Source organism: Rhincodon typus, chromosome 16, assembly GCF_021869965.1.
Source record: "Rhincodon typus isolate 14 chromosome 16, sRhiTyp1.1, whole genome shotgun sequence".
Lineage (NCBI taxonomy): Eukaryota > Metazoa > Chordata > Chondrichthyes > Orectolobiformes > Rhincodontidae > Rhincodon > Rhincodon typus.
The window spans coordinates 27,427,897-27,443,157 of record NC_063347.1 but is presented as its reverse complement, the minus strand read 5'-3'; the positions used below and the strand labels follow the sequence as shown (position 1 = coordinate 27,443,157).

At 41.1% G+C, this 15,261-nt stretch overlaps 1 protein-coding gene across 1 annotated transcript in view; it reads right to left on the bottom strand.

Moving 5' to 3' along the window:
* The window catches only part of cacna2d3a (calcium channel, voltage-dependent, alpha 2/delta subunit 3a), a 791,006-nt gene that overhangs the window by 295,094 nt on the left and 480,651 nt on the right, over positions 1-15,261 (bottom strand). The window contains exon 12 of the mRNA XM_048606724.1: positions 11,616-11,694. Coding sequence (XP_048462681.1) covers positions 11,616-11,694 — 79 coding nt within the window. The remainder of the gene's footprint in view (positions 1-11,615; positions 11,695-15,261) is intronic.

The window sequence follows — 15,261 nt, the reverse complement described above, 5'->3', positions numbered from 1 at the left end:
GGGCTCCTTTGATCGCTCTGACTTCATTTTCCAACAGGTGTAACCCAGTTTTGTCAACTCTGTAATACAAGTAGGTCACTTAGGCTGCCTGGAACACACAATTCTCCCTTCTAAGGCATATGCCTGCCTGGGAGAAATATTTAAGCATTATGTCCAAGTTCTCCAAGTGCTCTTTTTTCAGTCTTCCTAGTTATTGGCACATCATCCTGATAAATCGCAACCTGGGGTAGCTCTTGTAACATGTTCTCCATGGTCCACTGGAAAAAGGTGCAGGCTGATACCCCAAAATGACAGTCTTGTGTATCAGTATAAACCCATAAGGGTGTTAATTGTGGCATACTTCTGGGACTCCTGCAATTGCGATTGGATGAGGTGGGCGTGGCTCATGTCCAGCTTCGTAAAGGACAGTCCCCACCACCCCCCACCCCGGCAATTTTGCATACAAGTCCTGTATGCCAGGAATTCGGTATTTATCCAGCTGCAAGATACAGTTTACCATTTGTTAAAATCCCCACAAAGGCAAACTGAGCCATCAGGTTTCACAATCGGTACAACCAGTGTGGGCTATTTTGCAGACTACACTGGTTTGATGATTCCTTTGCTCTCCAGCCTCCGGATTCCTGCCTCCACTTTTGCCCACAAGGCAAATGGCAAATGGCTTTGCAAAATCATGGAACTGCTTCCTGGTCAACATATAAAATGACTTTGGCCCCTTCGAAAGGCCCAAGCCTTTCCTGAAAATCTCCTGGGTATTTGACTAGGACTTGACTGAGACAGTCACTGTCTAATCAAAATACTTTGAGTCAATCTGGGTGAATCTTTCTCAACCAATTCTATCCCAATAGTCTTGGCCCCGAGCCTCTTACTACCATCAGTGGTAATGGCACCAACTGCTTCTCATAGGACACTGGAACCAAAGTTGTACCCTTAATCTCAGCGGTTCCCCAGTGTATGTTCTTAGTCTGGCTGCGGTCTTGCGCAAACTTGAGAGTTGAATCCCCAGCAAATCTTGTTAAAGACAGGTTCTGCAACCACAGATACAGCTGTGCTGGTATTGACCCCCATGGGAACTGGGTGACCATTTAACCAAACCTTAATTTTAATTGGTTCTGATTTGGATGTCACTAAGCAATTTAATTGTTACAACCTACACGTAGAGGGACTTTCCAGGGTGTGCACTCTCCTGGATACCGGCCTGCGAGTTTTCTTACTCAGGCCTCATTGTACTCCTTTGCTGTCTTGAGTCCATGTATCAGCAGCAATTACAATAGCTTGCCAACCCAGATCCTGAAGAACCTTTCAGTCACTTGTTCAAGGCTTGGCTTTGTTGTGGGGTTCTGCTGTGGGCTGGCCTAGGATCCTTCTGGTCAGGATAAGCCCTTTGTGAGACTCTGCGATTACCTACACTCAAGTGGAGTTTCCCAAGCTCAGTTGGAGAGCGAGGGAGTCCACTTCCTTTGGGATGCCCTGTAGCTCCCATGCTCCACTTGCCGCATTTTCTAATGACAACACCCGTTGTAGTGCCTGTTTGAAGTCCAGTTGGGCTTCAGCCAGTAGGTGCTTCTGCATGGTTACAGCATTAATCTCACATACTAAATGGCCTCTCAGCATCTCATTCAGGGTTAACCCAAAAATCACATGCCTCTGCCAACCATTTTAACCTCATCAAAAATCCTGATATGGATTCCCCCCGTTCTCCAACAGTTGAATAAAACTGATAGCATTTCAGAATTTGAGGAGGTTTGAGTTTGTAATATTCCTTAAACAAGTCTGTCAACTCTTGGAAGATTTTGTGTCTGGTGCCTCTGGGAAAGTTAACCCCTTTATAACCCAAAACGCTGTGGGTCCACAAGTAGTCAGAAGGATTACTTGTTGCTTTTCATCAGCCCCAAAATCATTTGCCTGGAAAAAATATTGCATTCTTTCCACATACTGGCCCAGCCTTCCACGACAGGATCAAATGAGTCAAGATTCCCAAATAAAGGCAGGATGCCAGAAATGCTCACATCAACTCCAAGATGATTGTTGCAAGCAAATGTTCTTCAGGCATGTATTGCTTTCTCCCATGGCTACTGAAATAACTGCACAGAGGTTGGTGCCTCTGTCACTTAGTCTCCCTTCATTTACTTGTGCACATTACACTGGCTCTGACAAGCCAGCTCGGTGCAAGTCCTCTGAACGGAGGAGATGCTAAACCTCCTGTTTATATTTGTCAGCCACGGCTTCCTGATTGGCCCAGGTTAACAACCCCAATCAAGGATCTCTTAGTCAATAACATTCACCTGGTTCCTATCACTACACCAGGGCCCCTATTTTGAAGTAGCAAGATGGGCCAGAACAATATATCTCATGTGCCAGTTCAGTGGCTTTTTCTTCTAAGAAATGAAAGGATAATTAATTAATAAGAAAAATAGATTAGGTTTTTAGTTAGTTTTAATGTAAAAGGATATCAACTATTCCATTTATTAACATTGTTAAAGAATGTAAGACTTAAGTTGTTCACTGGCCTAACCCAATTCAAATATAAAAGCAAAGATTCTATGGTGCCCTAAACCAAAACAAAAGTCAGGAAATGGAAAAGCACAGGGCTATTAAATATATTTAAATCAACCTGTTCAGACATGGCATGACACATATCCAAGGCAAGTAGAATTTAAACCTAGAACACTTTGTCCCGGAAGTCCAGTCACTATCATTGTGCCACAGACAGGGGTATCTTTCACCTCTGTCATAATTCCCAATAATCAATCTCACAGCTATCAAAAAGGCATTGTTATATGGGCATGCATTTCAGTATCCTTTTGCACAGAATCAGTTTGTTTAAAATTAAAAATAAAAATTTAAGAAATCTCTTATGGCAACTACTCCAAAGATTTGTGGAAATAACACAGACAATAACTTGTGTACAGTAATGATGGAGCGCTTCAATGACAAGTGCAATTTTTCAGATGCCACATTAAACAAAGGCACCATCTGCCCTATTGCATGCTCATGAAAGATCCTATGCCATTACGTAAAGAGAGCAGTGCAGTCCTCGTGGTATCTTAGCCAATCTAGTTATTGATCTCATTGCAGTTTGTGAGGCTGTTGGTTGCAACTTAGCTATTGTATTGCACCACAATAAAAAAGTGAGTGGATGTCAAAAGTACAATATTAGCAGCTAAACACTTTGGAACATCCTTAGATTGTGAAAATACAGGCTCCTTAGCTACTGGCTCCATCCCTTCCCTGGCAACAGACTGACATTGAGCTGGTCTCTTTGCAACCAAAACTTTGATGCCTATGCCTTATCTCACAGCAAGTTCTGTTGCCCCATTAACCTTGTGCTCATTGACTTACATTGGTTGTCAGTCAAGGATAATCTTGATTTTAAAGTTCTCCTCATTTTCAAATACTTTTACGGCTCTTGCACTTCCCCATCTCTGTAACCTCTTCCAATTTCACAACCCTCTAAGATATCTGTGCTCCTGCAATTTTAGTTTCATGTGAATTTCCAGTTATATTTGCCCTACCAATTTTAGTCGTGCCTTTTGGTTGCATATGGTCCAAGTTCTGGAATTCCCTCTCTAAACCCCTCTGTCGCACCTTTCCTGCTTTAAGACATTTCTTGAAACCTAGACATTTGATCAAATTTTTGGATATCTGGCTTAATATCTCCTAATGTGGTACAGTATCATACTTTGTTTTGTCATGCTCCTGCAATTCACCTTGGGATATCTAATTATGTTAAAGGCAGTGTGTGAAGATAAGCTGTTATACTTGTTAACACTAATGTTCATTAAATGAATTACAGTTGCGATGAAATTGGTCTTGCAATTGCAAAAGTGAAGAATGATAAATTGGCAACCTGTTTTTCACACTGCTCAATTTTATTTCCATTGCTCCATGGAAATCCATAGAAAAGCAAGTCAAACAAATTGTGAGATATTTACCCAATTGTTATTACATGGTGCACAGATGCTCAAGACCAATTATATCCCCGTGTTTTTGGTGGATCAACACTGGAATGGTTTCAATCTCAAGTTTACAAACCTGTAGGGTATTATCTGGACCAGTAGATTACAACTGACTACTTCAATTATACCATGATTATCTTATTCTATGAGCCCTGTAAGAACTTAAGCAGAGAGATTAACAATAGTTATCTGTAGAATTACGTACTGAATTATGGCACAAGATAAAATGTAAACTTAGCCAAGTCATGGTCCTCAGGAACAGGAACAATATATTGTCTTATATTTGTAAAGGTTATGTTGAAAGAGGGCAACTTATAATTTTGATATTGATGCAACTTTAATATATTTTACTTTCTTTTCATCATTTTTAATGCTAATATATGGCATGTCAAAACACTGAAAACTGCAATCATCAGTAAGAACCATTCATAGAAAAAGTCACTGTGAGAACATTGATGTTAGGGTTGTGACAGCAAGGTGCTTTGGACCATACTATCTCTCCCTAAACAGCCTTAAAGTCATTCAGCCTGAACTCAGATTAGCTATTAGTATAATTTCGTATTTACAATTGATCATTAACACTATGTTGTGTCATGCCAAACAAGTTGGTTGGCAAGTATATACAAGATAAACAGCCAGATTTTAATGCTGATGTACAAGTGCTTTATATTAATGTATTGGATTTTATGTTTGGTACCTAAGTAGAGTTGGAGGAGTGCTTGATGAGAAAATCTAATTTCAGTATCACAACAGAAATGTTAAAATAAAACCCTCCAGGTAGGCAGTTTGCTGGAAAAAGTTTTGTTATAGACTATAACAAAAATTCTGAAACTAACATGAATCTTTTAAGCTATTTATTCTTTTATTTTTCTCATGGTTTTCTTCAGGCTTTCGGTCTTTTGCTTAGTTCCTTTTTACTCTTTCTATTCCATTGTTCCACTTATTTTTAGTTGCTTTCTCCTTTGTGTTCTTTTACTATTCAATCATGTCCCTTTTGTTCCTCATTTTTATTTCTCTGTTCTCTTAAGAACTATGGCTGTGAATTCACAAAATTGGCAGCCCTGCCTGCTGGCTAAAAAGTCAAGAGTGAGCCTGCCTCTGGCAATGAAAAGAGGACTGGATTTTACAGTCAGCAGGCAATTATCAGGCAAACTGATGGCCAGTAGCTGTTCAGTCCCAGTAATGTTACCAGGAGTAGTGGCCAATGCTGGGACTGTGGGGAGTGGGTGGTGGAATGGATAAACAAGTGTGGGCATCCCCTTTCAATGGGAGTCCCACTGTTGAGCACATCATGTCAAACAGGAGGGTCTGCCCCACAGGCCACTGCTAGCCCATCAGCATATAGCTAGTGATCTTACTACATTAAGTCCAGCCCTCTCAACCACCACCCCAACCCCAGAGCATTACTAGTAAAACACCTGTGGCAGAGGGAAGAGGTGCTTAGGTGGCTATTAATTCACATCCACATTTACTCACTTTACCATTGATGCACACTGTTTGCTATCTAAAAAGATGCACTGCAATAACTCGCTCTAAAGTTCTTTCAATAGCAAATTCTGAACCAGTATTCCCTCTAGTTTCCTTTCTGGCTGCACATGCCTCTGAGGTCCATGTGCAGAATTGACCTCCAGAATGAGAAGTCAACACCATGATTACCTAATATTGAATGATTGCTTTGGGTGACAGATCAATCACCGCTTTCAAATCCTTGGAGTGGCTAGCATGCAGTGTTCCATTTAGAGCAAACATTGTTCTGAACCCATGACCTCTACTGCCAAGAAGGACAAGAGCAGCAGATGCATGGCAATACCACTACGTGTGGTTGAATGCACCGCTCTTCAGGTCTTAAAGGAAATGTGTTCATTTGTAGGACATGGGCATTGATGGCAAAGCCAGCATTTATTGCCCATTTCTAATTATCGTTAGGAACATAGTGGTACTACTACATTCTATATTATGAAGGAACTCCACAACCCCTGCCACCTACCCATTTTTGGATTCTGTGCAACTCCATAACTTCACCTAGAGGTGAATATCAGGATGACAACTTTTTTTGCACATTGGGCAACGATGATTTAGTAAAGTTCCTAACTTATCTCACCTTGCAAAATTTCTTTCAGTTGAATCCATTACCTGATATGCAATGATTGCTTTGGGTGACTGATCAATAATAGTGTTTTCATTTTAAATGGAACATTGTATGATCAACTTCAGGCCATTTGATACAAAATATATAAACTGAAACAAACTCATCTGTTTACCTTCAGAGTTTGAGAGTTGAAATGATGTGCACCAATTAAAATTGATTGTGCCTTTTCAGTGTCACTTTTCAATTTGCTTTGTTCCCTGGATAGATGTTGAACTGTATAAAATCCTGATGGCTACTTTATATTCAAATATTACTGTAGTTTTTGTCTGAGTAATAGTTTTCTTGTCTGCAAGACAAATTTTATTTTGACCATTACTGAGTATGCCCAGACACAATTAACCTGCAAAAAGCTATCAATGTAATGCAAAATCTGAGGTTTGCCAGTGATTTGTGTTATGGAACTTGTTATCATAGAAAGTGATGCCACATTTTCAGAATGAAGACAATCATTGCTGTTCATATGTGCAGTAATCTTGGAGTAAATTACAATTGTGCACAGGATAATTCATCAATTTAACCACCTTGCTGTTTAACACATTATATCAAGATGTTTGATGTGACAGGATAAATGTGTTGCATTAGTTTCTTGTCTTCTTTTTGCCGAGTTGTATATAATTCACTGATTTATTCTTTAAGTAAACCGTAAGGGAGCTCAGAATGGAAACAGACCATTGCTCAGCAAGTCTATTATTTCAGGACCACACAAATCCATTTTACCATGAATTTACACCAGCTACTTAATATTGTGGTGTAAGTTTCCATATTCTTTCCAGTTTTCCCATAAGTAATCCAAGCATAAGTTCAAAGGCTTATTTAACCTTTTTACATATCATGGATTCTAGAACATTTCTAGAACTTTTCACAGACACAGCAGTCTATCAGCAATTATTCTGAGTACTATAGCTGCAGACAAATGTCTGTGTAATGCTGTGATCAAGGAAGTGGTGGCAGTGATGGATCATAGCCAATACCCAGAGCCCATTACAGCTACCCTGGACAATGTCAAGTACACCAGCAGAGGCAGAACAAGAAGAGGACAAAAAGATAAACTCTACTTTAGTAATATCTTTTAATACATTCAGCAATTCAAAATGGCAAATGTCGCCGGAGTGTGGCGATACTGCAATTTACGCTGCATTCTTTTTTGAAATACATGTGACAATAAATCATTGATTTCAATAATGTCCATACACATTAGGAATTTTTTGACTGCAGAGCATCTTGGCCTGCCACACCTGAAAAGTCAACTCTGGGAAACTTCAATTGACTGCAGATGGGATTTCCACTTCTCACTTGGGAAGACAGTTGAGCCCAACCTGAATGACCAGCAGCTCTGTTGCCCCAGAAACATATTAGCCAGGACTAAGATTGCAAGAAATCCTCAGATTCTAAACTCTTGAGTTCATGATCATTTAAGTGTTTGTGGTGGTGGGGGGTGTTCTATTTCACAGTAAGAAGGAAGGTGAAGCCTCTCAGGAATGGGTAAGGACAGTGCAGGTTTCATTGGAGAGACTGGGAGGTGGGAGGGAGGACCTGCACAGGGCAGACCTGATGTGGGTTGCACAATGTGCAAAGGAGACTGTAGAAGGAAATGCTCCTCACCCTATTTTCTGCCCAAGGACTGAGCAAAGTGACTTTCTGTGCTTCCCTACCCTGTTCCTAAACTCATCCCATGCTGGATAGGAATAGGCCCTTAAGTGGGGTCATTTATTACCGACTGAAGGGCTTCAATTGTGGTAAGCATGGCTCACCCATTCCAATGTAAACTGCAGAGATGTTGGCATGGGCAGGAGGGCAATCTGGAGAATTTTACAAGCCAATCTGCAAACCCATTGATGGTTTGGAATGCAAGTTCTGCCTATGGTAAAACCATAGGTTTTACCATTTTATGTGCAATCATATTATGGTTGCAAAATCATTATCATTAAGGTAATGTACAACATGCTGGGCATCAGCAATAGTTCAACTGTTGTCATTTTTCTCATGGTTTGAACCTAGATTGAAATGCAATCACGTAGTAAGGTCTAACCTAATCTGTAGTCATGTGACTTCTCCAATGAGGTGCACACTTGCAAAGGCTAAAATCTTCACCACGGGATTTGCAAAGAATGGTTACTGTCAAGTAGGGCAGGATCAAAGCACAGCTTTCTAACTAAATTCTAGTGTCATTTGATACATTCACTGTTCCTGAAGAGCAATAATGCAGACAACATGAGATAGTTAGTGATCTCAGAGTGAAAGCTATAGTGAATGATCTGCTGGTTTATGAATGTGGAGAAACAATGGAAGAAGCCATTGCTGACCAAGGCCAAATCCTAGTGTGACTGCTCAACAGAGCTTGCCAAGTGAATGAGGCTGAATAAAAAAAATTACAACTAAACATGCCGACAAACAGGTGCATAGGTCATCTACTGACAGTAAAATGTCCTAAGCAGTTTGGCAATTTGTTGGTTTTGTCAACTATTTGGCAAAATCTTCACAGTTTGATGTTAGAGTGTGAACTGTGCCGACTCACAGACAAGAACATGCAGTGGTAATGGGGCACAGAACAAGATGTAGCATTCACTAAAATCAAGCAGCTAGTGACAGCAACACAAGTGCTGAAATATTACGATGTAAATGATGAAGTCCCCCTGCAGAGTCACACCACTGAGACAGGACCTGGAACAACCCTAAAATAGAAACGTCAACTTGTTGCTTTTGGATCCAGGGTGCTAATACAAACAGAAAGATGTTAAGCCCAAATCCAGAAAAAGTGCCTAACCATTGTCTTTGTTCATGAACATTTTCATTAACACCTACTTGAAGGACCCAATTGACAGTCAAATCTGACCACAAGCCAGTTCAAAGCATTTTCTTCAAACTGCAATAGTCTACTCCAAAGCATCTGCAAAAATTGTTACTCCAGTTCGAGGTATCATGCGGATGTGACATACAAGCAAAGGAACCAGATGCAAGTTGCAAATATATTGTTGACACCAGCTCTGTCATTGAAGAAAGTGGAAGATCTAAAACAGAATATAATATCTTCCAGGTTCATTGTGAATCAGCAGCTCACCATGCTCTGGAAGTCATCAAGCCAGCAGAGACACTAAATATAATAGACAAGTGCTTTGCTTAAATCAACCAAAATATCCAAAATATCCAAAATCTCCAAATGTTTCATAAAGTAGTGATAAAAGGATAGGCAGACAGCATCAAGGGCACACCTGTTGCTACACGAGCAAATTGGGCAAATAGAGATGAATTGACAACCCCATTGACAGATGGCATATTGTATAAAGGAGATAGACCAATTATTCTGAAGGAACTGATGAGACAGTTTCGAAAGAACATCTGTGCAAGCTATCAAGGAACTGAATCAAGTCTGAGGGAGGCAAGAGATGTGCTTCGCTAGCCAAACGTGAGCAACAAAATCAAGGACTGTGTCAGCCAGTGCAATATTGAAATGAGAACCAAATTAAGCAAGAAAGAGAGCCACCGAGGACACATGACATCCTAGACAGACCATGGATGAAGCTCGGAGTAGATCTTTGCACACTTGCAGGAACAGATGATCTTATCACAGTCAACTACTATTCTGACTACTGGGCAGTGGATTAGTTGGCTTCGAAGACTACCACTGAGATTGTCAAATGCCCACAAGCTTACTTCAGATATTATGGCATGCCAACATTTTCATGAGTGACAATGGCTCTCTGTTGCTTCATGAAAGATTGGGAAATTCAATACCACATATTATCTTCACACTATCCCCAGTCAAATAGAAAGGCACAGTGAAAATCAAAAAAAGAATCATAAAGAAATTCAGTAAATCCTACGTAGATGTAAACAAGGAAGTCATTGCGTGGAGAAACACACCTACTGAAGATATAGAATGTAATCCAGTACAAAGCTTAATGTCACACTGCACATAAACCCCACTTCCAATAGCAAAAGAGCTGTTGAAGTCATAAGTAGTAATAGGGGGTGAGTAATAAAATTGAGATAGCAGAAAACCAAATTTCATTTCAATAAGACTGTTAAACCATTACCAGAGTTGTGTATTGAAGATCCAGTCAGGATACAAACAAAGAATGATCTCAACAAAAGCCACCTTGGGAAGTGAATGACTAGATATGCTGTCATAATCACAGGCACGTACGCCCAACTGCAGAAATTGTTCCTTTACTGTAGGGGACTGATCAAGAAGAGGTGAATGCACGGTCTACACACATCACACATCAACCTTCTGGCAGAGAGGTCCACGCCAACCCAACAATAGAAATAGAACAACAGCTACCACAGCAACAACAATTGTTCAGGGATGATACTCCCCAGTGAAATAACATCAGACACATGAACAGCCGATAGCAGCACATACACATACTATTACATGGAGACTGATGGAAATAACAAACTGCCAGGGCATGCAAAGTGTACTGTATCTATTTGGTAACTTGGGGAACAAAAAATCTACATGATAATGTGCGCTTTTTGTTATTTTTTATAAAAAGGGGGATGTTTGGATTGAAATGCAATCATGTACAAATGTTTATCCTAGTCCTGACCTGTAACTGTGACCTCTAAAATGAGACATACACCCTGTAGGCAGACATCTTAAGCTTCGCTTCAAGACATTCTCCTGTTGAACACGCTGCTGTGTTGTACACACAAAAGAGTTGGGTCACAATGCTTCCTTCAATCCATTAGTTGTTGGAAATAGAAGTAATTTGAACAGAAAATAAAAGGAGGCATGCTTGAAAGAGGTTATTTAGGAAGAACAAAGCTCTTTTTTATTATAGACCAGAGCATTTTTCTGCATCGCTTCCATCCTTTGTTCATAATAGGCAGCAATCCTTAATTTACATTAAATTTAAAGAAATGATGATCTTGCTTCAGGCAGTTCAGAGTGCATTTTATGAGACTAAGTGAGCAGAATGCTCCTTGTGTCCTTGCCTGAAGTGAAGGGAGATGGGGTGGGGGGTGGGGGGTATGATGCAGGACACTACTACAGGGGCCTGCAGTTATTGTGTACTTAGCTACATGTAGAAATAAGAATCATAGTCTGACATGATCAAAACAGAAATATCTTAAAAACATAGCTGCTTCAGAAAATCATGTGCAACAAAAAAAAAGCAAACTGAAATGGATAGTTCTAAGAAACAGGACATTTATGCACAATGGCCTGGACCTAATTTAAACTTTCACTTAGTAATTTCTATACATTCCTAGTCCCAAAATGTTAGCAAATATAATTATTTTTTGTTGTATTTACATCATACTGGAATGCAGTTTACTTGGCAGATTTAAAATGATCCCTGTATTGTACACTTTGCTGTCACAATTGTATCCAATTCACAAATCTTCAATATTTCATCTAATAAAATCTAAACTTATTACAGCACTGTCATGCAGATTTTTGAAATGTCTCATGCAAGAACAGGATACTTTTATTATTCAATTAGTCTCTCTCTTATTATTGATGGTCATGCCTTTAGTGAACAAGAATTTCTGTGCAAAAGACAAACCTTTATTAGCACACGCCATCCATTTCAGATTTTCAGAAAATACAGCTTCACGTCCAATCAAATAGGCGAATATTCGCACCTGAAAGAACAGAAGGATACCTCATTAGATTTCTATTCTGTTAGATATGTTTAAAAACTTGATTACGAATGTAAAGCTTTATAAGATTATGTTGTGGGACTGTCTTTCTAATTTATGGTAAAATGGGATAATGAAGAGAGTAATGTTGTCCCTGAATTCTGATCATCAACAAGCTTGGGTTGCTTGGTTACTCGGAAGAAAGCCATGGCGCTCAGGGTGAAACTTATTGGGAGCAAGTGTAAAATGTTCACACCTAAACACAACGGCAAGAAATACTATATTGATTGGATACACAGTCTCCAAGTTAGCCAGGTATGAGAGAAAAAGGGAATTCTGTGTGAGAGAGACAAAGAATTGCAGTTGTTGCAGTGTGGTCAGCAGAAAGAAGAATTAGGCTGCAAGTTCTTCGGGATTGCCTATCAAATATGCAGGAATGGTCTGATTACTGATGTCTGAATCAGAATTCTCCATAAACTAAGAAAATCAACTTTTGATGGCCACTCAATGATACAACTGGACAAAACAGGGAAAAGTGAACACATTGGCAGCTGGAACTGCTATGCAAGGGGCTTATTCCTGTGAAGAGTGTTATTCTGTGGAGAATGGAGTGCCAATGGTGATGTGGTTTCTTGGGTCAAGCACCAATGTCAGTGTGCTACTATCTGAGTATTTGTTCCTTCATGTTTGTTCATGTAACATATACCACAAAGATTGGGTTCTTAAAGTTTATTAAGAACAGTGACAGTTTACATTGCTATACCATCATAAGCTTATACATTGTAGGGGTGTTGTACTTACTACTGTTACGGCACATTAGATACAGATAACTGACTGTCTGATCATATTTCACTACCTCCACTGCACTGAGAAAATGACTGTTGATGAGACAAGTACCTTTATACTGGAACATCATGTGGCATGATGTTATATAACTGTCTTAAAAGTACAAGTCTAGTTTGGAATCTATGCAATAACAAAAATAAGAGATAACAAGGTGTAGAGCTGGATGAACACAGCAGGCCAAGCAGCATCAGAGGAGCAGGAAAGCTTACGTTTCGGGCCTAGACCCTTCCTCAATAACAAAACATACCTCTTTTTCCCTTTAAAGACTGGGAAACTTTTTCATACAACATGTACATTAATACACACAGATTCTGGAGTTGAATTTTACCCAAAACCAGCTGCGTGTCAATTTTCGGGAGTTTCATGCGGAGTTTGTCTCTGCGAACTCTAATGAGTTTTCTCACACCATTCTCTGTTGCTTACCTCATTATTTATGCACCATGCCACAAAGGCACCACTCTCATGCTAGCTTGTACCCAACAGCAGCAGAAGTACTAGGTACTGCTAAGATTTTCTTGGATTCATGCTGCTGGGACACTGTTTAAATCCCAGCTACAAGGCAGGTGAAGCCAGCAAGTGCCATTCATAATGTGTTCCTGCACAATTTTAAGGGATATGGCTGAGAAAGGGAAGTCAACACATCCAGAGATCCCTGTTGATGAGGTGATGTCCTAACAGACAGAGTGGTGGAGAGAACAGGAGTCCACCTTCCTCAGGACCCTCAGAGGACAGGACAGCACCAGACCCTGCCAGCCTCATTTGAAGTTGCCACCCAGTTCAGTGCAGTGTCCAGAGTGTGGAAGAATGCCAAGCAATACAGGAGAAAGGTTATTGATGTTCCACACTTTGCCAGGCTTAATGCTACCATTTGCTTTGCCAGACTCTAACTCTGCTACTGCACCCACCTCTCATCAAGGCTCATGATCAACCACTTTCATAATTGCATGTAGCAGCTTCCCTCAATTACTTTCATACCCCTGCCCCCGCCGCCCCTCCAACACAACTAACCCTGCAGTTACTCCTCACTCGGACCCCTCAACACCTTCCCCTCACATAACCAGCTGAGCCAGCTACTTTCATCTCACCTATTCCCTCCGTTTGTTTCATTCCAGGAGAAAACAGCCCAAAATTGGGAAGACAGTACCGGGATGGGTCGTGGGGTGCCTGACATTGTCTCCATAACCTTTATAAGGCATGAATCCTTGCCCTAGGGGGAGAAAACTGTGACCACATAGGAGGTGATGTCGAGATTTCCATGCCGAACACCAAGTTAAGATTCATTGTTAACTCCCATTACTATCACTGTAAATGTATTTTTCACATGCCCAAACTTCTACCCCTATTTCACAATTCATTCCCTCTCTTGTCTTCTGCAGGCACCTGGGGCATGCACAGTCTCTGCCTTGTAAAGAACAGCCCTTCCAGCCAATACCTCCACTTCTGAGGAAGAAGTCACAGATTCCTTTCATGACTGTCGAAACCATCTTCTGTACCCTCCATTAGTTCAGATAGTTCAGTGGAGGAAGAGGATCTGGGAAGACATCGAGCATCTCAAGACTTGCTGTCGGGATAAAAAGTGGAAGCCAGGCAACAACAGTGAAAGGAACATGTTGCCACACCAATGCCCCACCATCCCCTTCCTGAGACCACCACCTGCCCTAAGTGTAACAGTGTGCAGTAGCTGCATCGTTCTGTACAGCCACCTATGGACTCACCCTGAGAGTGGAAGAGAGTCATCCTCGTCTGCAAGGGACCAACAGTGATGATGAGTTTAGACACTGCTCACATGCAAGTGTACCTTCGCTGGATTATAGTCAGGAGCACATTCTGGTGAGGTCATTATTGGCGCATCTCCCTGGCTGGTTGAGGAAGAAAGACTCGAAGACTCTTACACTCAGAGGAATATAGGGGACCAGGCACCTTCTCAGCCCCAGGCAAGAGAGGATCCCATTACATCGGCCATTAATAACTTCATCCAAATGCACAAGCAGAAACAAGAGCAGCAGGCAAGTTTGTTGGAGATAGTTGGGAATCTGAATCGAAGGTTGGAGGAGTTCACCGAAACCATCCATATTATAAAAACCGAAAGAACTGCGGATGCTGTAAATCAGGAATGTAAACAGAAGTTGCTGGAAAAGCTCAGCAGGTTTGGCAGCATCTGTGAAGAATACATCAGAGTTAACAATATTAACTGATATTTTCTTCACAGATGCTGCCAGAGCTGCTGACCATCCGCATTAGCTATCTCCAGGGATAGGTTGGTGACGGCCATGGAGACCCAGGTCCAGCACCCTCAGTGTCTGCTAGATATATACATGAACCTGCACTCCATCACACAGCTATTGCTGCTCAGGGCCAAGGCAAACAGGGAACAAGGGGCCTTGCCCCTTCCTCACAAGGACAGGGGGCTTAGGAAACAAAGGAGGAACCAAGACAGGCCCCTTAGAAGTCTCCTCTCATGACACTTCAGAAGTGCCCAGCCCTCTAATGCCACCTTGCTTGCATTTTGTAACCTTGTGGGGGTTCAGGCCAAGAAGAGTAAGCCTGTATCTGACCAGACCACTCTTAACATGTCTGGGCCCTTGACCCACTAATGCCCGAAAGGTTGTCCCATGAAAAACTTCAAACTGACAGGTTCTACTATAGGGCAAAATCCCTCCAGCCCAGGTGTGGACGCCAGAATTGCTTCAGAGATAGTAGGAACTGCAGATGCTGGAGAATCTG